General features: G+C 37.3%; 1 protein-coding gene across 12 annotated transcripts in view; it reads right to left on the bottom strand.

Moving 5' to 3' along the window:
• LOC122446204 (cGMP-dependent protein kinase 1-like) overlaps nt 1–24,363 on the bottom strand; it is an 849,064-nt gene that overhangs the window by 617,271 nt on the left and 207,430 nt on the right. Inside the window, exon 3 of one of the 12 annotated variants that reach the window (XM_043476127.1) lies at nt 17,821–19,369. The exons of the other annotated variants lie outside the window; for them this stretch is intronic. Within the exon in view, the coding sequence (XP_043332062.1) occupies nt 19,164–19,369 (206 nt within the window). The 3' untranslated portion in view covers nt 17,821–19,163. Of the gene's footprint in view, nt 1–17,820; nt 19,370–24,363 lie in introns of those variants that run through there. 12 annotated transcript variants of the gene reach the window in all.

The raw sequence follows: 24,363 nt of genomic DNA, 5'->3' as shown, positions 1-24,363 counted from the left end.
GCTTCCTGGGCTTCATGGAAACCAGCTTAAGATCCAGTGTTTGTCCAAAAGGATGCTATAACATTTTCACCTCCTACACCTGCAGTTTAAGCTGCTCCTGTGACACTCACTGTCTTCTGTCAAAGAGCGCATTATTTCACTGCAATCAAAAAGTATACCACATGTGAACAGCCACTTAACAATGTGTCCTGAGTATGCACACTGAGTGTATTTCTTCATACCTACATCTCAGTCCTGAAGATTCACTACAACTTTATAATGAACACAACTACCCAGAACGTACCCCCAGATATTTTATCTCTTTTTTGAAACTCTCCTTTAATGCCTTCCTGAAATCTACTCATCTATGCCTCAATCTCATAGAGTTACCACTATTCATTCAACGAGTATTTATAATGATATTTCAGGAGTAAGTAACCCCGTGTGTGTGCGTGTGCTAAGTTGCTTCAGTCATGTCCAACTCTTTGCGACCCCATGGACCATAGCCTGCCAGACTCTTCTGTCCATGAGATTCTCCAGGCAAGAATACTGGAGTAGGTTGCTGTGGCCTCCTCCAAGGGATCTTTCCAACCCAGGAAATTGAACCCTCATCTCCTACATTGGCAGGTGGGTTCCTAACCACTCATGCCACCTGGGAAGCCCAAGTAATCTCACTAGATACTATAGAAATCAAAGCTACATCAGAGATACCCTTTCCCCCCACAGAGTTTGCCAACTAATTGAAGAAATGATATGTATAAACAATTCAATTATAAGCAGAATGTGAGTACCAAAATAAAGATCCAGGTCAGATACTTTGAGAGAAAATGGAGATATGACTTCCACATATATCATGCTTATTATGAAACACAAATTTATTCCAGTAAAATTCATATATTCATGTATTACAAAACAATTCAAGCATAAATCAAATTTTACATTTTCTTCTGCACAATTTCATCTATAGAATACTGCACTCAGCTGAATTGAGCTATGCAAGAATACAACAAATACACACATGCACACACTTCAAATATTTACCAGCAACTTCAGTGTGTTATGAATCATACCTATTGACATCAAGAGTTAAAATTTTCTGTCCAATTTCAGATTATCTTCATTCTCTCATTCTGCAATAACTCACAAGCTGCAATCCTTCTGACACTCACTTCCACTAGCAAACTTCAGGTCTTTTTCAAGGTAAAGTACCATATTTATTATAGTATTTACATATTTCTTTACCCATTACCATGTGTAAAAGTGTGTTATCATTTGTACTAGGTTCCTGTCTTCTTTGAATGTGTCAAAGTATTTGAGTGTTGTATCTCTAACTCCATTTTTCCCACAAGGCCTGTGGTTGTTTTTGTGAAATTTACATAATGTGGTGATTTTTAGAAATGCATATGTCATGTTATTGCAGGATTGACTGTGTATGTGCATATTATTTGAAAAAGTGTATAAAACATAAATATATTTTATATAAGCCTTCACACACATAAATTTCTTTCTCTCCTGCCCTTCTCCTACCCCACACACATCAATTTTCAATATGAGTGACACAACTAACTTCCTTTTGAGATTAAGAATGAATCTTAACCTCCTGCAAAGACAACAACGCTAAATTCCAATCTTACCCTATCACAGGTCAGTGTATAGCCTTTCCTTCTGACAGCTTAAAAATCAGTCACAACCTAAAAGTTGAGAGTTCTGTTTTATTCAGTGGGAATTTTTAGGACTTCAAGACTGGGAGACAGCATCTCAAGGAACCCTGAAAGAATTGCTCCAACAAGGCCAGGGGAGGAGCCAGGTTATACAGAAGTTTTGCAACAAAGGGCAGATAGGACATCAAAAGAATACTGTTCAGTAGAAAACCAGATGTCCCAAGTTAAGGAATTTGGCACTTTCCATGTATGGGAAGATGCAAGAGTCTGGGTTCATTGAAATCATTCCTTTCATATGCATGTCAACTATCTGGGGATAGCATCCTTCCTCACAGGGAGTGGCTGCAACCTGATGACTGCCAGATTGTGCTGGTATCCTCCTTCCTGGGTGCCCTGAGGGCTCAGGAAATCATATGTGGAGGGCCAGAATCACCCATGACTGTGACATCCTTGTTTGCTGCTATGGCAGGAAATACTCCATTTCACACTTCAGCACAACGATAACAGCAAGGATTGTCACTGTTCTTCCCTGACCCTTGATCTTTAGGTAAGATAGTGGAAGTTTTATTCAAAAACTTCCCTGGCAAGTTTTGAGTTGGAATCTTGCTGCAGTCCAAGCAGAAAATGTGCTCCACCTAATCCAGACTTCTCATGTAAAATCATCACAGAAACTGCATTTCTCCACATAACTTGGATCCCCAGCTCCTATCACAGTGTTGACACACTTTAAGTACTTAATAACTATTAGCTGCAAGTTTAGTAGAATAAATACCTCCCATGGTCCTGTTGCTGTCACCACATTTAATTCAAGTGAAAAGCTTAAGACCTGCAACACCTGCCTCAAAGTTACAGAAGAAATTCTATATCTAAACCACCATGGTCTAAAGTTAATATACAAGCCAATCTTAAAACCACCTTTTTTGAGCCCTAATTTATCCTTCAGGTTACTCTGATTTTATCTCCTATTTAGGAATTATTGACTAATAAACAGAAAATAAAACAGATAGCCTAGCTTTGCTTTTGAAGAGTGTAAACAAAGACAGCTCAAAATAACCAACCTTATTTCTGAAGTTGTCAGAATGTGACACTTGTTACTATAGGAACAGAGCCAGTAATTATTCATCTCTAATTTGTTTAATTTAAACAGCAAAAGAATTGGGAAATTGAAAACTGATGTCTGAACTGAATTAAGGAGGCAATTCAAATGCAAGTAACACTAACCTGCCTCAGGGATGAATGGGTCCAGTTCAAAGGTACTTAATTACAGCATGAAGATAACTAAAAGCAGCATCAATTGATGAATAAGATGTCCTTATCAGTGGCTAACGAGCCCAAGAATCAAATTTGGATCCACCTGAATTAAGGTTTTTCTTTTTTATCATTAATATAGTACACATACATGCTCAGTTGCATCCAATTCTTTGAGACCCATGGGCTGTGGCCCACCAGGCTCCTCTACCATGGGATTTCCCAGCCAAGAATACTGGAGTGGGTTGCCATTTCCTACTCCAAGGATCTTCCCAACCCAGGGATCAAACCCATGTCTCTTGCATCTCCTGCATTGGCAGGCAGATTCTTTACCATTGCACCACCTGGAAATACCAGTATCTTGTTTCTTAAATAAGTTTCCATCAATTTCTAAATCCTAAGCTGAAGGCTCTGAGTCTTCTGAATGGGCAAACATAAATAGAGCTGGTTTTGAGATATACCATGAAACCACTGAAATAATGATACTTAATCGAAGTACAAATATCTTTTCCCATTTGATGTGACCTATAGATAGACAGACAGTCCTAGGACTTTGGAATTCCTTCCTATCAAAAAAAAAAAAAATTGAAAGTAAAATGAAAGACTGGAGGTTTTATAATATTCAACAGAGGACCAAAACTTCCAGAAAATTTAGACACAGAAATTTGTTTATATTTTTATAATCAAAACATTAATCTTTTAGTGTGTCCCTCAAAGTGCACTATAATTTGTAGAGTTTGAGATATGATTTCTTAAATACAATCTCACATCTTACCAAAGGATAAAAAACAATTCCTTTCATAGTGGGAAAAAGTCATGATGATATACGTAAGAAGTGTATAAAAATAATTTTAAAGTAGTGGATTCACATTGAGAGTAAAGGTCATATTTTGAAACTAACAAGAATAAGTAGAAAGCAATCAGCTTGCATTCTGAACAATTTACAGCAGGGCTTCTGATCACTCCTGGGAACCATCTGGGTGAAGCTTCAGGGTTTTGCCTCCTTTAAACAGTTGTCATTTTATATCCTCCTTCCCACCTGTTCTGTCCTGTGATAAGACCCACAAATATGAATACTGGCTGGCAGGATTGGTGGTTGAGTAGCAGGGACGGGTAAATGGACAGAACCTGGTGAAGTTAATGCATAACTTTGAGAATTGTTAACTGTGTTCTCCTTGGCATGAGATCTCTAGTGACCAGCCAGAGAAGCTGGGTTTGGAGACTAGAATAAAAATAGTTAGAGGTTTAATTTTGGAAGTTAGCTATTTACCCAAAAGTAGAGTCATCCTAACTTTTAAACATCTAATTTGCAATCCAACATTTCATACAGAAGACTCACAACTCCTGCCACAGCCAAATCTGAAAGTAAACGTATCTGAAGTTAATCGTGTGGACAATCAACAGTTTCAATGCACTAGCAAGATAAAATGCACATAAAGTAACTCTTCAACTAAAATCAAGGCAAAATTCTTAGTATCTTGTCATGACCTGGCCCCTTGCTAATTCTTCTTCACCTTCAATCACTTTCTAATATAAAATCTATGTCAGTGGTTCTTAAATTTTTATCATATATAACATTCACTGAGTTGCAATGCTTATTTATAAAGCCAGCTCTCTTAACCATAGCCTGTATTCTGATCACAGTGGGTGTAGACTGAGACCCAGAAGTGTATATATTGTATTTAAGCTGTACCTCCAGATGATTCAGATGTATGTGGCTCCAGAGTCATAATGATCAAAAGTACCCTATACATAAGGCATATTCCACAAATTCCATGCATTCCAATGACTCATGACTTCCTTCTCCAACAGTGCTGTCACTCAACTAATAATTGCTCACTAGCAGTAGTCTAGGCTAACTCTGATTAATCTTCGAAACCTAATTCAAGCATGAGGTTTCCTGGTAATAATTTCACAATCTTTACCAGCTAAATGACAGCTAATTCAGATGTCCTTTTCCTCACTAAGGGGCTTCCCTGGTGGCTTATCTGCCTGTGATACCGGAGACCCAGTTTCAATCCCTGGGTCAGGAAGATCCCCTAGAAAAGGGAACGGCTACCCACTCCAGTATTCTTGCCTGGAGAATTCCCTGGACAGAGGAGCCTGGCGGGCCAGAGTCCATGGGTCTCAAAGAGTCAGACACAACTGAACGACTAACACTTTTCCTCACTAAGAACCCTGCATTTAGCTTTATTCTGGTATTTAAATAGCTATATTACAATGATTGATATATCTGTTTTCTCCATTGACCATGGATTGTGTACAAAGCAGGTATTTCCAACAAATACTGGAATACTTCTAAATTAATGAGACTAAGTGAGTGATTGAATGAATTGACTTCAAAAGTGTACTTCCAGATGTGAAGGGTTTGTCTAAGTAATGCTATCAGGGCTTTACGTCCCCAAATCCTCCAGTTTCCAAGCATTCCCTTTTCACAGGAGCAAGACATTAGAATTTTTTATTTCACTTTATCATATTGACTGATAATCCATTAAATTAGAAGTTAATTAGGGTTAACTGCCTTTAAGATGAAAATCTCTCTACAAGGTAAAATATTTATCAGGCTCTTTACTGCAATATAGACGGTTCTATTCAGACTGTTTTACCCCTCAGGCCCACTCTTTAAACTCCCCTGCAACATCTCCAAATTTTTTTGGTAGGTCATTAAATCTGGAGAATATTTTAGAATGAATTTTTAAATAAAAGTCTAGACTACATTTTTTTTCTGTTGAGAGTTCTTATTCCAAAATAGTCACAGTACATGAATCAAAACTTTTTTGCAAGAGAAGTCCTAGAATTTCAAGTTTGCATACAGACCCATTTCAATCCATTCTTTCTAATAGGAAAGAAAAATGTAGTGTAGAGAGGTGAAGGCCATTTCCAAAGGTTATGTAGTCCTTCCTCCTTTATGAAATATTTCAGATTCTATTTCAAATAAAACTGATGATTTGGAAATACATATTTTACTTTTGGGATAAAACATCTCTGTCCTGTATCACCCATATGGAAATACTGAACATTTATATACTGAATGGTTTTTACAACGAAGCACAATGGCTTGATAGTACGGTTGACCCTTGAACAATGCTTGAGGTTAGGGGTGCTGAATCTCCACACAGTTGAATATCTGAGTATAATTTATAGTCAGTCTACAGACTTCAAGGTTCCTCTGTATACATAGATTCAACCAACTGTGGATCATTTCATACTGAAGTATTTACTATTAAAATCTGCATGTAAGTGAATCCACACAGTTCAAACCCATGTTGGTCAAGGGTCAGCTATATTTAAATATAGAATTAAAAGGAAATGGAAAGTTTTTCAGTGTGTGACTCTAGTCCACAGAACTGGTCATCAGTCAGGTAAAGAAATTCTAAAAATTAATATCTGATGCTATAGATTTAGTAGAATTTTAATAGCATTGAAAATAATAACCCTAGGAGGGTCCTCTTCAATATGAGGCACAAATTCATATCTGACTATCACTCTATGGTACTAAAGTACAGCTAATATTTCAGTAAGTAAGCTGGAGTGACTCACTCTGCCTGTGGAATATAATGGTGGTGGTAGTTTAGTTGCTAAATTGTGTCTGACTCTTGTGACCCCATGGACTGTAGCCTGCCAGGCTCCCCCGTCCATGGGATTCTCCAGGCAAGAGTACTGGAGTGGGTTGCCATTTCCTTCTCTGTGGAATATAATGGATGCTTCCTAAGATTGAGTGGAAGCACTGTGTTCTTCTTGGATTCTAATAGTGGCTCTGCTATTTGCATGACTTGGTCAAATTACTTTATTCCTCTAAATCTCAGTTTTATTATCTATAAAATGGGGATTAATAATACTATCCTATACACAGGGTTTCTATGAGGATTAAGTGATATAATGCACTTAAAAGCATTACTTAGTGAAGTCTCAGTCTCAATAAATTATTTTCATCATCATCATCACTATTATCAACCCCAGAGTTAGAGACAAGATGAGAAATGAGAAACACAATTTTACCAAACTTTGCCTACTTATGTTTTGAATGCTTACTATGAACCAGACACCACTCTAGTAATTCACATCATTTATGGTCTGGATGTTTGTGTCCCTCCAAAATTCATATGCTGAAATTCTAAATTCTAAAGTTAATGGTGGGATCTCTCTGGTGGTCCAGTGGTCAAGAATCCACCTTGCTATGCAGAGACGTGGGTTCACTCCCTGGTTGGCAAACCAAGATTCCACATGTCGTGGAGCAACTAAGCCCAAGCAACACAGTTATTGAGCCTGCATGCCACAGCCAGAGAATCTATGCTCCTCAATGAAAGACCCCATGTGCTACAACTAAGACCCAATGGACTCCATGCAGCCTAATTAATTGACCAAACAAATAAATAAAGTTGATGGTAACAGGAGGTAGGGCCTTTGAGGGTGACTAGGTCATGCAGGTAGAAATCTCATAAATGAGATTAGTGCCTTTCAAAGGAGACTCCACCGAGATCTCTAGCTCCTTCCACCATGGAAGGACACCGTAAGAGGATACTGGCCGAGTCAGGAAGAGGCTTCTTACCAGCCTTGATGTACTCCTTTCCCGATTTGGAACCAGTGTGTTGTTCCATGTCCAGTTCTAACTGTTGCTTCTTGATCTGCATACAGATTTCTCAAGAGGCAGGTCAGGTGGTCTGGTATTCCCATCTCTTTCAGAATTTTCCACAGTTTGTGGTGGTCCACACAGTCAAAGGTTTTGGCATAGTCAGTAAAGTAGAAGTAGATATTTTTCTGGAACTCTCTTGCTTTTTCGATGATCCAACAGATGTTGGTAATTTGTTCTCTGGTTCCTCTGGGATCTTCCGGGATGGGGAGGGAGGCTCAAAGAAATTATATAACTTATCCAGGGGCTCAGAAAATGAGCAGGCAGTGAGCAGAAAATAAGAGATTCAAATAAAAGTCATCTTAGCACTACCATGTTAACTATTTCTCAGGGAACAATAATGCATGTGGTTCAATCAATTTTATTTCTCAAACTTAACGTTTAGCTTAAGGACTACTGATATTTCAGGATACCCTGGTTGCTCAGATGGTAGAGTCTGCATGCAATGTGGGAGACCGGAGTTCGATCTCCGGGTCAGGAAGATCCACTGGAGAGGGAAATGGCAACTCACTCCAGTATTCTTGCCTGGAAAATCCCATGGATGAAGGAACCTGGCAGGCTATATAGTCCATGGGGTCGCAAAGAGTTGGACATGACTGAGCAACTTCATTTTCTTTCTTTTTTCTACTTTTATTTCTTTCTACCCACATATTTCAATAACTTGGGTAGTCCAGAGACTTAATGAGTCCAAATGGATAAATAAATCTTTAGAGAAATTCATCAAAATACAACACTTTGACCTATTACTTTCCAGCCCCTCCCCCATTAGTATTGGCCAAAGCCTTTCAATAAGGAGACTAGGTGAAGGCTGAAAGGGCAGGGAGTTAGCTTGACAACTTGAGTATAATAATTGTAATCACCTCTCACTACTGTCCATCCATTATGTGCCTGGCATCAACAATAGATATATTACATTCTGTGCTTCATTTCTTCCTCTCACATTTACATAACAGCAACATGGGAAAAATTTTCACCTCCATTTTACACAGATGTGGAGATCCAAAAGGTTTAAATAATGTGTCTATACTGCCACATCAGTGGCAAAGTTCAGTTCAAACTCAACTCCATGATTCTACAGAGCCATAAAACACAGAGTTTACCCCCTATATTAAATGGAAGTATTAATGTCAAAACAAAGGAAAGTGAGGACAGAGAAAGAGAACTCTTCAGCATTCCCATAATTGTCCAGCATTTCACACATTTGAATAACCTAGTACATCCAGTTATTGAAGTTCCTCTTTTTTTAAAAAATATCTTCCTGCCATCTACTATTGCCATTTTACTCACTGGACCCATGAACTGGCTATTCACATTTTTCTGTATTTTATTTGCACAGTTACTCCCATTAGTATCCATCTGTCTTGCTCATCTCTTTCTATTGCACCATTTGCACACAAGCATTTACTGTTGTCTAGATTTTTCTCCAAATGCTGCTTCATTCATTTGCCCAACTTATCTAGTTATAGACCTCAATGAAATAATTGTTATGATCCATCATCTGTAGACAGGCTTCAGGTATTTAATGTTCTCTTATTAAATTTTATGTTCTCTTATTTTTTTATTCAATTCTTAATTTTAGTTAACTTGGCTGCCAAGTAACTGGTCAATTAATTGTAAAGTTATTAATAAAGGAAAAGTTAAATAAAAACACAAAAGATGAAGATAGACTTTAGGTATGACCCGAATACAATATTGTGGTATACCAACTCAAGTGTTTTGTGGTAGTGGCTTGGTCACTAAGTTGTGTTTGACTCTTCCGGCCCCATGGACTGTAGCCTGCCAGGCTCCTCTGTCCATGGGATTTCCCAAGCAAGAATGTTAGAGTGGCTTGCCATTTCCTCCTCCAGGGGATCTTCCCAACCCAGGAATCAAACCAGCACCTCCCGCATTGGCAAGGGGTTTCTTTACCACTGTGCCACCTGGGAAGCACTGGCTAGATGTATAGGCCAAGGTAAAAAAGTCAAGTATTTAGTGACTTATATACACACAGACCCACAAATATAACCAACTTATTTGACTACACATTTACCAGATCTGTGTGTAAAAAGTCACTCAACAACAACAACAACAAAATCAGAGGATCTGGGCTAAAATCCTGATTCTACCTATTATTTGTGTAACCTTAAGTAAGTAATTCTACAGCTTTCTTCCTTGGTTTCCTCATCTTTATAATGGGCAAAATAAGCCACCCTTACAAAGTTGTATGAATGACATGAGCTAATAAATAAATATGCAACACAAAGCATAGTGTCCAAAGACAAAGGCTCTCAATACATACCCATTTACTGTTAATACATTGGTCTCATTATCCTTTTAATTCATATTCTACATCTGTAATACTGTATTTAATTTCAGATGTGCAGAAAAACAATATGGTTTAGGCTGTGTCTTCAAACGAGGTCTTGTATATAATAGACATTCAATAAATAATTTGTTGAATGAATAAACAAGCAACTATGACCCAAGAGTTTATTATGCAACCTCTGCATTTACTGTTTGTAAATACAAGTTTTATAGTCTTAATATTAAAAGAAAGTAAGGGTGAGCTCCATGGGCAACACAGTAGAAGTTACATTCCCTATCATCCTATATACTGGTAGGAATTTCTTTAGCACATTAAGGCAAAATGGCTAAAATATCTATATTTCTATCTACAAATGTTGTTTCTTTAATTCACTGCCCTCTATCTTTCTCACCTACATATCTTTTTTGTTCCTAATAAAAACATAGATTTTTGCAGACAGACTGAAAATAAAAACCCAGTCTCATCACAAGAGAGAAAATGGACACTATGTGTGGTGATGGATATACAACTAGCCCTTGAAAAAAACAGCAATTAGGGGTGCCGGCCCCCTTCCCCCAACCCAAGACAGTGGAAAATCCACATTTAATTTTTGCTCCCATTAAGTTTAATTACTAATAGCCTACTGTTGACTAAAAGCCTTACTGATAGCATAAACAGTAGATTAACATATAACTATATGTTATATATATACCTACATATATTTCATGAATCCATGATATAGTTTTTCCTTAATTGTTTCAACATTTCTAAGCTATATGTTTCATCAATAAACTTTTTCAAATTGTCAGAAATCTCAAAAAAATTTTCCAATACAGCTATTGAAAAAAATCTATGTGTAAGTAGATCTATGCAGTTCAAACCCATGTGTTTCAAGAGTCAACTGTGAACTAGACCTGGAATCATTTCATAACATATACATATATAAAACCATACTGTTGTACACCTAAAACTAATAGTGTTAAATATCAGTTATGTCTCAATTAAAAACAAAGGTTACCAAGCAATTCTAATATGAGGCCAAGAACACGCATTAAAAATGAGTCTTAGCAGGCTTCCCTGGTGACTCAGTGGTAAAAGAATTGCCTGCCAGCCAATGCAGAAGACATGGGTTCAGCCCCCGGGTCTGGAATGGCAGAAGGAAATGGCAACCCATTCCAGCATTCTTGCCCAGAGAATCCCATGGACAGAGAAGCCTGGGGGGCTACAGTCCATGGGGTTGCAAGAGTTCGGCACAACTTAGGATCTAAACAACAAAAAGGAGTCTTAGTAAAATGTTGTCTAGAATTCAGGGCTAAGAGTAATTACTATTCATATCATTAGGTACCAATAGTGACATGGTTCGAAAGTATCCAGCAGCATCTTACATAGTGGCCCTGGTAGTAATGCAAAATATTCTTTCTCTTACCCACTACTCCTAAATCCATCCTAAACACATATTCTGAGGAGCTCTTTATGTACCTTTAAATGTTGTAAGTGTCTGCCCTGCCAAGAAGAAACTGGAACAAACTAACATTCTAAATAAAAGAGCTAAAAAATAAGTAAGTGCTACCTAGGTGGTATTCATGAAAACTAATAACTAAGAGAGAAAGAGTGACTGACACAGACAATTATAATAATGGCAGCTATTGCCTATTGAACTCTTGCTTCAGCTTGGAACTACTCTAAGTGCCTCATGAATATTAACTTATTCTTAACAACTCTAGGAGCTATTATTTTCCCCATTTTACCACTTAGGTCACTGAAACAATGGAGATAAAAGAACTTGCCCATGATCATAGAGCAAGCAGGCAGTGTAGCCTGGATTCAAATCAGTGCCCTTGCAACACAGAAATGGCTCTACAGAAGAGAGAGACTGGAACTGAGCACTGTAAGAAAAACTAAAATTTCCCGTATTTGTTTTGATGTTCAAGAAGCGGCAGGGTACAATCAAGAGATGGTCCCTTCAGCTCTTTCACACAGTTCTGTCTGACCTTGATTAAGGATCTCCTCTCAAGCAGTTCTGACATCTATAAAATGCTGCTCCCTGATTACGAAGCCCTCTTTGAGTTTCAAAATTCTTTGGCAGTGTAAAAGAACAGAAGAAAGATGGGAGGACCCACCCAAAGGCAAACAGTGAACAGAGGTATGCATATACAATGAGAACTAGAAGATGGAGAGTGGCAAAATCAACTTTCAGTGTTCCATGAAAAATAACTTATTGCATGGGTCACAGTGATCTTCTTAAGGGCTTTTGTGTCATGAAAGACACATATCTTCTTAAAAAAAGAAAAAACCCTAGAAGGTCAGTTTGCACTGAGTATCATAAAGAACACATGACTCCAGAAAAAATGGGCATCTGAAGCCTCCTCTCCCAGGGAGAGTTTTTCCAGGATTCTCACAAAACAGAGTTACAGCATACTTCTCAGAGAAGAGCTTAAGATGCTACCTGCCCCTTTTCTTCACTTCATGACAGCATTTTCCAGATTTTTGCAGATCAACTTCACCTTTGTGTTTTCTGGGATATGCCAAGACCCTCAAGTGGCTACAATTATTTATGGGAGGGCCCCAAAGAATAATATCTCCCAGTAATATCTTAACGCAGCCCAACCTTAACACACAAGAGGTAGCTACAACCAATAAAGGTGAATTGCAGATACTTCTGTTTCATTCATAAATATGAAGAATCCAATTTAATTTTCTGTCTGTTCTTTCTAATCTAAGATCTATTGCAGAGTCTGAGGCTTGAGTCTGATGAATTCTGGCCTGGGTCTTACCCTTGGAATGCAGTGACTATATTTGATCACCTTTGGTTTTCTATGGAATTTGACCCAGACTCATCTTATGGGACCTTTGCCTATCTGTATTCTTAGGATATTGACCACAATTCACCTTCTAAGATACCAAGCCTGACCTGATCAGGAACACCTGGTCTTCCATAAGTTCCAGGTATTAAATATGCAGTCATTGAAAAATATGGCCATGTTCCAAGCTATTTCCAAAAGGTTCATTTTGTCATAATTTTATTCCTCAACTTGCTCCAATTGTCTTGAAAGGATGAAGAGTAAACAGGCGTGGAAAAAAAATATTTGAATATGTATTTGACCTAAACAATCACATAATATAGCTACTGAAAGGACTGCTTTGGCTGGCTTTGTTAATACAAAAGAAACTAGGAGATAAATCATCCAATAGTTGGGGTGTCGAGTTGTTTGTCAAGATGAAAAAGTACATGAAAAGGTTTATGATCTTCTAAAGTTACTCATGTGTTTTTCTTCTTAGAATCTGTGTCATCAAAAAATAGCTTGTGGCTAGATGAGGTTAGCTATAATTAAAAGACCCTTCACAGAGACGAGACTGAGGGCCAGTAATGAATAAATACAGCTGTCTCAGTTAGCCCTGCATTTCCTCTGTAGTGTTTATCATCGGGTGCGAAAAATGGCATTAAGTGTTTAGAGCCTCAGACTGAATCAACTAGGAAAATTCTATACTCCTAATTTCCCATTCACATTGTACTAAACTTGGGAGCAATAGAAGACAGAAACATGAACAGCACTGTATCATGAAGGACCATGAAACAAATGAAAGCTTAATTACATAATTTCCTTCTCTATCAGCAAAATAACTTTTGTTTCATAGGTCAGATGTATTCAAGAATCAAAAATCAGATCTAACAAACTTCCAATAGTTTTCACCATTCTAGTGGTTCTCAAACACTTTAAAAGAAACCATATTTTCAAAGAAAGGAGAAAGTCCCCATTGTTCATTCTAAATATTATATAAAACTAGGCTATTTAGGCACCATAGCCTTGTTATTTGAGAAGCAATAAAAGTCTGTATAACTGTAATAAGAAGTTCACAAGATGGATAATTCATGTGGAGAAAACTAGGCCAACATTTACACCCTACTTGGAGATATGACAAAAAATTACTCTATTTTCTATCTAAATAATTTAAACTTGATTTGTCCAAGCTATACACTTAGAGGCCAAACACAGTGAAACATATTCAGGTCTTCAAGTGATACGACAAACCTCAAGCTACACTAAAGTTCTTGAGCAAAAATACTGCAAAATTTCAGTGTCTGAGGGATCTCATCCTAAGAAGAAAATGTCAACTTTTAACCACTTCTATTTTTAATAAGCTCTTAAAATTTGAATATTGTTCTTTTGGTACTAAAATTATATTTTCTTCCAGTTATTCTGTCCTCAAGGAAAGAATAACCAAGATTTTAAAATCAAATGGAACTTAAGCCACTGCCCTTATTTAGATGTGGATCCTATTATAAAAGTTCCTTTTATATATTTGCAGTCAAAAAGGCAAGAAGGATGGCTTTCCTTGCTAGAAATTTTGCAACTGACTTTATTTTTTTTTAATTGGAGTATAGTTACTTTACACAGCTCTGTCAGTTTCTGCTGTATAGCCAAGTGAATCAGCCACATGCATACGTATGTCACCTCTTTTATTGATACCCTTCCTACAGAAAACCACAGAACACAGGGAGTTCTGGTGCCAGTCAGTTCTCATTAGTTTATCTATTTTATACACAGTAGTATATACAGGTCAATCCCAATTTCTCAATTCATCCCACCACCACTCCTTTGCCCTTTGGTATTCACATGATTATTCTCTATATCTGTGTCTCTATTTCTGCTTTATAAGTAAGATAATCACTACCACTTTTCTAGATTCCACATATATGCATCGACATAATACTTATTTTTCTCTTTCTGATTTAGTTCACTCCATATGACAATCTCTAGGTCTAGCTATGTCTCTACAAATGACTCAATTTCATTCTTTTTATGGCTTTTTAATATTCCATTGTTGGATTCAAATCAATTTAAAAACACTGATTTTCAAATGAACTGATAACTTACTCTAAACTCATACTACCAAGATGTTAAAAAATATTTGTCAAGGTAATTCTGACTAAATAATTAGGAAAATATCAGTTTGGACTTCTAATATAATAAACATAATTGTCTAAACCAGAATTGTCCCTGTCTCCTCCAGGAATGCATGTAAAAGCAACAAAGACAATGAAAAAAGAATACTCTGTAAGGTTCATTTTTAGCAGAAGGAAGTGAGAAGTATAATCTGAAGACTTTAAAACTTCTGTAAGGATTGTGATCAGGCAAGGGTGCCATGGAAGAAAACAAACACAGAAACACAGAGAGAGACTGCAGTGACAGTCTCTCTGAAAAGAAACACAGAGAGACTGCAGAGACAAGTGGGGCTAAGACCAAGAGGCCTCAGGAAGCAAGAGTGCATTCAGAAGGTGAGACGCACACCCTGAGATGCAGAAATATGGCTGACTAATTATTCACAGTAGAAGAGGTACACATACACACACACACAATCACACAGAAGGGGCACATTTGTAGAAAGCAGTCTCCATATATAATAAAGGAGAATGTCTATGGTATAAAATCAGAAAGACTGAAAAAATATCCTGGACTCTTCCCCCACCCTACTCTCCCAATCCTCCCCCACCCCCAACCCCTGTCCTATCCTGAGACAGGATGTGCCCAAGGCGGAAACACAAGATCTCAGAAATGAAATGCTAAGACAGAAGGAGAAGATGAAATATGATCTGGCAGAGCTCATAAAAGAATTATAAGAATAAATCAAAGTCATTCAAGAAATGAAATAATTAGAGGGAGACAAAGAGAAAATAAAAATTATAGAAGACACACAAAGGGAAATAGAGGATTAAATGAAAGAGGAAAATAAAGCACAGAAAGAAAAAAAGAATTCAGTTCGGTTCAGTCACTCAGTTGTGTCCGACTCTTTGAGACCCCATGGACCACAGCATGCCAGGCCTTCCTGTTTATCACCAACTCCCTGAGTTTACCCAAACTCATGTCCATTGAGTCGGTGATGCCATCCAACCATCTCATCCTCTGCCATCCCCTTCTCCTCCTGCCTTCAATCTTTCCCAGCATCACGGTCTTTTCAAATGAGTCTGTTCTTCCCATCAGGTGGCCAAAGTATTGGAGTTTCAGCTTTAGCATCAGTCCTTCCAATGAACACTCAGGACTGATGTCCTTTAGGATGGACTGGTTGGATCTCCTTGCAGTCCAAGGGACTCTCAAGAGTCTTCTCCAGCACCACAGTTCAAAAGCATCAATTCTTTGGCGCTCAGCTTTCATTCTGGTCCAATGCTCATATCTATATATGACCACTGGAAAAACCATAGCCTTGACTAGACAGACCTTTGTTGGCCAAGTAATGTCTCTGCTTTTTAATATGCTGTCTAGGTTGGTCATAACTTTCCTTCCAAGGAGTAAGCGTCTTTTAATTTCATGGCTGCAGTCACCATCTGCAGTGATTTAGAGTTGGACTATAAAGAACACTGAGCGCTGAAGAATTGATGCTTTTGAACTGTGGTGTTGGAGAAGACTCTTGAGAGTCCCTTGGACAGCAAGGAGATCCAACCAGTCCATCATAAAGGAGATCAGTCCTGGGTGTTCATTGGAAAGACTGATGTTGAAGCTGAAACACCAATACTTTGGCCACCTGATGCAAAGAGCTGACTCATTTGAAAAGACCCTGATGCTGGGAAAGATTGAGGGCAGGAGGAGAAGGGGACGACAGAGGATGAGATGTTTGGATGGCATCACTGACTCAATGGAGAAGGGTTTGGGTGAACTCCGGGAGTTGGTGATGGACAGGGAGGCCTGGCATGCTGCGATTCATTGGGTCGCAAAGAGTCAGAAACAACTGAGTGACTGAACTGAACCGAACTGATGGGAACAGACGCCATGATCTTAGTTTTCTGAATGTTGAGCTTTAAGCCAACTTTTTCTCTCTCCTCTTTCAATTTCATCAAGAGACTCTTTAGTTCTTCACTTTCTGCCATAAGGGTGGTGTCATCTGCATATCTGAGGTTATTGCTATTCCTCCTGGCAATCTTGATTCCAGCTTGTGCTTCATCCAGCCCAGAGTTTCCCATGATGTACTCTGCATAGAAGTTAAATAAGCAGGGTAACAATATACAGCCTTGTTCTCCTTTCCCAATTTGGAACCAGTCTGTTGTTCCATATTTGGTTCTAGCTGTTGCTTCTTGGCTTGTATACAGGTTTCTTAGGGACAGGTAAGGTGGTCTGGCTTTCCCATCTCTTTAAGAATTTTTTAACAAATACTTTTTAAAAAATTACAAATTCATATATTTTTTGCTCAGAAGTTCCATTTCTAGGAATTTTATTCAACAGATACACTGAGAAAGTACAAATAATGTATGTTGGTGCTGATAATTATTACACTATTCTTTGTCATAGCAAAAAACAAAACCAGCCATCCAGCCAAAGAGTAGAATTGCATGCAGGCTTAAATAATAATTAGATATAGCTTCGAAAGAAGATGGAAAGCAGTACATGTATCATATATGCATCCATTTTTGTGATAGAGGCAGGTAGAGACTATAGGTTTATATCCTGGGCAGGGTAGCAAAAGAATCATTGGTGAGGAAGCAGGTACAGAACTAGGTAGATGGATTGGAAATGACTGGATGGATGACAGTATAATCCTTTATAAAAAATCATTTTAATTAAAACATTAAAATGGACATACTCTTTCAGCACATAATTCTATATTTAAGAATTCATTCCAAAGAAATCATTTAAATATGCACAATGATATAAGCATAAGAAATACTCAATGCAGAGAAGTTTGTAACTATATGAAAACAGATAAGAAGAGCAATAATTCAAACACCAAATGTCCAACAATATTGTTGCTCAGTCACTCAGTTATGCCTAACTCTTTGCAACCTCATGGACTGCAGCATGCCAGGCTTCCCTGTCCTTCACTATCTCCCAGAGCTTGCTCAAACTCATGTCCATTGAATCAGTGATGCCATCCAACCATCGTATCCTCTGTCGTCACCCCTTCCTCCTGCCTGCAATCCTTCCCAGTATCAGGGTCTTTTCTAATGAGTAGGCTCTTGCATCAGGTGGCCAAAGTATTGGAGTTCCAACTTCAGCATCAGTCCTTCCAGTGAACACTCAGGACTGATCTCCTTTAGGACAGACTGGTTGGATCTCCTTGCAGCCCAAAGGACTCTCAAGAGTCTTCTGCAACACCACAGTTCAAAAGCCCAAAAGTATAGGATTATTTTTTAAAATGCCATTATATTTACACTATAGAATATTATACAATCATTAATAATTGTGCTGTAAAATAATACATAAAACTTGCAAAGATTTTCACAATATGTTTATGGTTTTTGTTCAGGTAATTAAACACAGAGACCATTGGACTGGGTGGCTCTAATGCCGTGGCAGCCTACAAAAACTACGAGGAAAACTAGACAGACTTAATGTGCTGGAATCTCAGGAAACAAAAACTTAAGAGCCACCAAATACAAAGAGCCAATCAGACTGTCTCAAATAAGCCAACGGCTTAAGCTTTGGCCAATTAAGTAGTCCCCCTGCTTTGCTTCCATGTCCTCTCTATAAAAAGCATCCTTCTAGGTCCTGTTGGCACTGCTGCTTCTAACCCCTTTTGTCTTAGTGCTGCACAAACTGAATTGGTGTTTTTTTCAAATAATACCTGGTACATTTTAGTTGCTTCAGTTTACCTTTTAACAGTTCCAAATCATTATGAAGAGTATAATTCCATTTTTTAAGAGTGTACATATATACTGATACATACACAATCTGAGACTCAAAGATTATAGACAAAAAAGTCAATAATGGCTTTCTTTGGATAATGGGACTAAGAATTTAATTTTCATCCTTTCGTTAACATTTATTCTAAAATGAACAAAGACTTCTCTTACAAACTAAAAAGTTTTAGAATTAAGTATCCAGGAAAAACAAACAAATTTAATTTTCATCCTTTCGTTAACATTTATTCTAAAATGAACAAAGATTTCTCTTACAAACTAAAAAGTTTTAGAATTAAGTATCCAGGAAAAACAAACATCAATCCATGTCAATTTAAATATAGTAATATATGATATATTTCATCTTAGTGTTATTTTATGAATAGAATGGCAGAATGAAAGTAAAATCCGACTATGAAATGAAATGACTGGCCTGAACTTAAAGATAATTATAACTTATTACAAACAATATTTACCATGCTCTCTTAGAAATGCTTCCTTTAAATTGTCTTATTTAATTCTCACAATATTCCATTAAGGCTGATGTTGTTATTGTCCCATTTAATAGAAGAGAAAAGTGAGTCCTTGAGAGGTTAAGTAATTTTCTAAAGGTTATGTTGTGTAAAAAAATGACAGAGCCAGGACTCAGTGTTTGCAGATTTAGCTATTCTGCTGTATTCTCTATACAGCTACTTCATAATGATAAAACAAGCAGGGTATTTCTTCAAATTTCCATTTGTTGATGTAAAGGTGTCATTGTCTCAGAATCAATTTTATGAGATTGTAAGTAAAGTCGGCAATCTGAATGCTAAAAGCAAGGGACTGGCAATCTCTTGACATTGAGGAGTCCGTTGGTTCATTCCTGTAACTCCTGGTGGTAAACTTCAAGGGATGTATTAGGTCAGAGCTGCATTTCTGTATCTGAAAAGCAGCAAACCTAATGACATCAGTCTCTTGACCTGGGTGAGTTAAGCAGCAAACAACATTTCCATTACTGTGAACTGTCAAAAAAAGACTGGCCACAGAGTTACACAAATTAAAATTAAGAACTCCATGTAATCAGCTAAGTGACATTACCTAATTAGATTAGATTGATGAGTATAAAAATAAAAGCACAACTTGTTGCTGATTTTTTTTTTAAAATCTAGGAAATGGAAACAGTGACAGACTTTACTTCCTTGGGCTCCAAAATCACTGTGGACCATGACTGCGATCATGAAATCAAAAGACGCTTGGTCCTTGGAAGAAAACTTATGACAAATTTAGATAGCATATTAAAAAGCATAGACATCACTTTGCCAACAAAGGTTCATATAGTCAAAGCTATGTTTTTATCAGTAGTCATGTACAGATGTAAGAGTTGGACCATAAAGAATGCTGAGCACCAAAGAACTGATGCTTACAAACTGTGGTGTTGGAGAAGACTCTTGAGAATCCCTTGGACTTCAGGAGATCAAATCACTCAATCCTTGAGGAAATCAACTTTGAATATTCATTGGAAGGACTGATGCTGAAGCTGAAGCTCCAATACTTTGGCCATCTGATGCAAAGATCCAACTCACTGGAAAAGACCCTGATGCTGGGAAAGATTAAAGGCAGGAGGAGAAGGGACAAGAAAAGATGAGATGGTTGGAAGGCATCATCCACTCAATGGACATGAGTTTGAGCAAACTCCAGGAGATGGTGAACGACAGGGAAGCCTGATGTGCTGCAGCCCTTGGGGTCACAAAGAGTCAGACACGACTTAGCTATTATACAACAACAATTATCTTAAAATAAAAACAGGAAATTCCTTGTTAGTTTCACCCCAGTCACTATTAAATGGCATGATATGTAAGGCAACTACAAGTTGTATAGTTTAACTTCCCACTTGCTCATTTTTGCCTAAACTACCAAGGCTGCAGCAGGATAAAAATGTATAAACTTTAGAAATGTTTAATAAGAAAATACAGTAATTCTTGCTAGTGTTTAAATTTACTAAATATTTTACTTAAAGAGAAAAAAGGTAAAACATTCAGATAAAATTTCTCAAATCTGATGAGAATAAATTGTTCAATAATAGCAGTTAAGATATAACATTGTCTAAGAATACTGGTCCATCAAAAAAAGAATGTTTTGGAAAAAGATTCCAGATAAATCACTTTTATCTTATGAATGCTAAATTTTAAAATACGGAATTTTGGTGAAAAGTACCATGAAATAGGCTTGTTCACCAATACCACTGATATTTGGAAATAAAGGTGTCATAATTGATGAATATCTGAGGGGAGATTGCAGTAAATGTTGTGTATGCTTTGGCTAGAGGACATGACTGAGACAAAAATAAATAAAACAGGGATGGTGAAGATATTGCACTTGAGACCCAATACCAATCCATTGGCCATGCCTTTCTGTAGTGATGGGCTGAAAAGATAATGAGGCTTAATCTGTCTCAGGGAGGATTGCAATGATTGATTGGCTATGTCTGCCAAGGAAAAGGAATAAAAACACTGTGAAATGCAAGCTACAAATTTGGCATCTCTAGATTAGTAAACTGAGTAGACAAGGAAAACTCAGCTAGAATTAGTATCAGCAAAGGCAGACTAAAACATTTTTTTTTCAGATTAAGAACATGTATGTGTATTTATTCACATGGAAAAGGCAAGTTGTTCAGTTAATCTGAAGATATGGACAAATAAGGAAACAAGGCTTTGGGGATGTCAGTGTCCTGACTTATCTTGATACGTCCCAGCTTCAAGATCTTGGGTCATCTCAGGCTTACCTCTCTTAATTGAAGTTTATTCATTTTAAAAGATGGACAACAATGCAACCTATCTCAAAGGTTCTTACAAAATCAAATGTGATCATACACAATAATGGTACCTATAATATCATGCATAACAGTGCCAGGTATTCAGAACTCATGCCTAATTGGAAGAAAAATGCTTAAGGTGAGATCATTGAGGACCTGAGGGATATTGTCCAAAGTACTAGCTAATTTGTAAGCCTTGGAACCCTAAAGTTTAATATAGAAAAGCTTATGTCAGAGAAAAACAAAATAATTCACCTCACTCAGTAATGAATTCCCTTATGCACGGTTTGTCTATGCTTTCCACAATCCAACATCAACTGCACACCATGCTAGAGCCTGCAGGTTTTGTGTGGCATCTTTATTACTTATGAAGCAGCGTAACTTGTTCTTTCACTATTTTATGACTTGACAATAGTCCTAATGTTTCTATTGAACTGAAAAAGTTTAGAATACACCTAGAAACAATTTAAGGGGGAGAGAGATCAGAGAAAAGGTTATTTACCTTTTCTTATTACCAGGTTACATCTTACAAAGTACTTTACCAATATCACTCTTTTCACTCAATACAAAATACCTCCACAGTCAGTAAAATTGTTGCTATTCTACTTTTTTATAATTCTGTAGGCATCTGGCCTACGTTCAACCCTTTCATCCCACAGTTTATCATTCCTAGGAGGAAGGATAAAATAAAGCCAAGAATAAAGGGTTTCTGGCTAAGAATAAATCCAATACTTCTTGAGAGCTGCTGGAAATCAAGGAAGGTGATGTCCCCTGGATTCTAAAATTGCTGCATATGCTGACATCACGCCTCACAGACTCTAGACCTGGTGGTCTTGCTGGATACTGCATGCAAATCTGCTCCTTGATGTTTTTGTGGAAATCCTGGCTAAGACCCATTGGATATCTAGTTCTATATTATCAGCCAGAATGCATTAGGTAACTAAATGCACACACTTTCAGTCAAGCTGGATCCCATGAATCACTCTCTCCCTATGACATTCTATCAGTTATAAATACTGGCAACAGTAAGCCCCAAACTATGGTGAGAGGGCTTGCATCTATCTTCTTGGCCACAAGGAGACATGGCCCAAATGTGGAATACAGACCCACTGCCAAGGAACACAGATGGAGGAAAATGGACACCACTATAGCAGTTCTGAAACAGAGAAACTTGTTAGCCCTTGAAACTTTTGAAATGAAATCTTTAAAAGCAACTAAATTTATATTCAGGCATATTTTACTGTTCTTGATGGAACTAAAGTAAGCATGAAATATCAAGAAAGAGCTCTGATTTTAAAAGAAACAATTGCATAGCAGAATTCACATTCTTTATCCTAGAGTCTTCAATACCAAAAAAGCATGACCCAAAACACCACGAGTTTGAAAGAGAAGCCCTTTTTTGTAGCCAGCTCAAAGGATTTGTGTTTTATACAAGAGATTATTCTGTTGGTGTCTACATAATAAAAATAATGTTTTTGAAAAAAAAAAGATGAGTGTGTATCATACTGGGTATTAGAAGCCTCACAACAAAATAGGATTGGAATTACAAAGGACTCCACAAAAGGCATTGTTCCAGCTATGTACAATGCCACGTCAAAAGTTTTTCAGTGAAAATTTAAATTTGATTATTTAATAGACAGCCAAAACTGTTGCAATTCACTCTTTATATATGTGTATGATATTTCCAATAGGCAATATCATGTAAAGGTTAAGTACACAGACTTCACTGTCATGCAGACCTGTGCTGAATTCCTTTTTCTGAACTTTTAACAGACACATTCAATAGTGAGCAAGTTAACCTAAGCCTCAATTTCCTCACTTGTAAAATGGGTGTAAAAGAATCTACCTCTTTAGAGCTGCTGTGGGGTCACATTAGATAATATATGCATTGGGTTGAGAACAGAATGCCCGGTACAAAGTAAACATGAAGTGTAGCCCTGACTATTTTTATGTTCCAAGAACAGCTATTTGTCCTCATCTAAAATCACAAAAAGCCCTACAAACTGCTATTACCAAATTTCCATTAAGAATATTCTATGGAGAAGGAAATGGCAACCCACTCCAGTATTCTTGCCTAGAAAAGTCCATGGACAGAGGAGCCTGGAGGGCTGCAGTCCATGGGGTCACATGACGGAGCATGTGTGCACGGGGGTGGAGGGAGATGGGTTGGTAGCAATAAAGTGGATAAGTGTAAATCTATGGCTGATTCATATCAATGTATGACAAAACCCACTGAAATGTTGTGAAGTAATTAGCCTCCAACTAATAAAAAAATTTTAAAAAATAAATAAATAAATAAAGAAAAAAAGAAAAAAAAAATTCTAGACAATGACCACAGTTTTATTTGCAAAGAGTTTTTTCTAGAAATAGAATAGGAAGACTTTGTCAGTGCTGTTTCTGCAATGAGTTGGGATGAGACCTTATTTCTCTCCGCATCCCTGTTTTCTCCTCAGTATAGCCTGTATTGTAGCCCCTGATTCAAAGCAATAAATGCAATCCTTGATAAGAACTATACTTTAAATAAAAATGCTTTATACTTGACAATTTATATATAAAATAATAAAGTAGAAGTGTCAGATCAGAGCTCGAGAGAGTTCACTTTTACTTGTTTTTGAGTATTTCCATAAAGTAATCTGCTTTAAATTAAGAACTTATAAAACAATCTGCCTTAAATTCTGAGAAGAACAGGAAGACTGAATCTTTCCCCTTCCCCCAGATCTCTGTTTAAATATGGGAAAGAGCTATTTACAAGAATAGAAGCAAAGTTTGTCTAGGAGAACCGTCGCTGCCAGAGAAAGACCCCTAATGAGAAATGGCAGATTTTGCTGTGGCAGCTGTGTCTATGTACAGACTTACTTATTCTGAAATCATGTAAACTCATTTTAATAGGAGTCTAAATGTGATGACAAGATAGGAGGAAAATCACACATTTTACTTGGGTCACTGTTTACTAAAGGAGTACGCCCCATCATTACGTTTAACTAGGCTGAAATTACACACTAGACTATCATACTGAAATTTCCATATATGTTAACTGGGTTTCTTTGTCTACTAAATATGACTTAGATCTTCTATATCAGCTGTCCTTAAAGTTCAAAAATGGGGGTCTCTAGGATACTGGTATATGGGAAAAGTATGCTCAAAGGGAGAGAGGCAGACAGC

Source organism: Cervus canadensis, chromosome 8, assembly GCF_019320065.1.
Source record: "Cervus canadensis isolate Bull #8, Minnesota chromosome 8, ASM1932006v1, whole genome shotgun sequence".
NCBI classification, from domain to species: Eukaryota; Metazoa; Chordata; class Mammalia; order Artiodactyla; family Cervidae; genus Cervus; species Cervus canadensis.
This window is presented reverse-complemented; position numbering and strand designations above follow the sequence as displayed.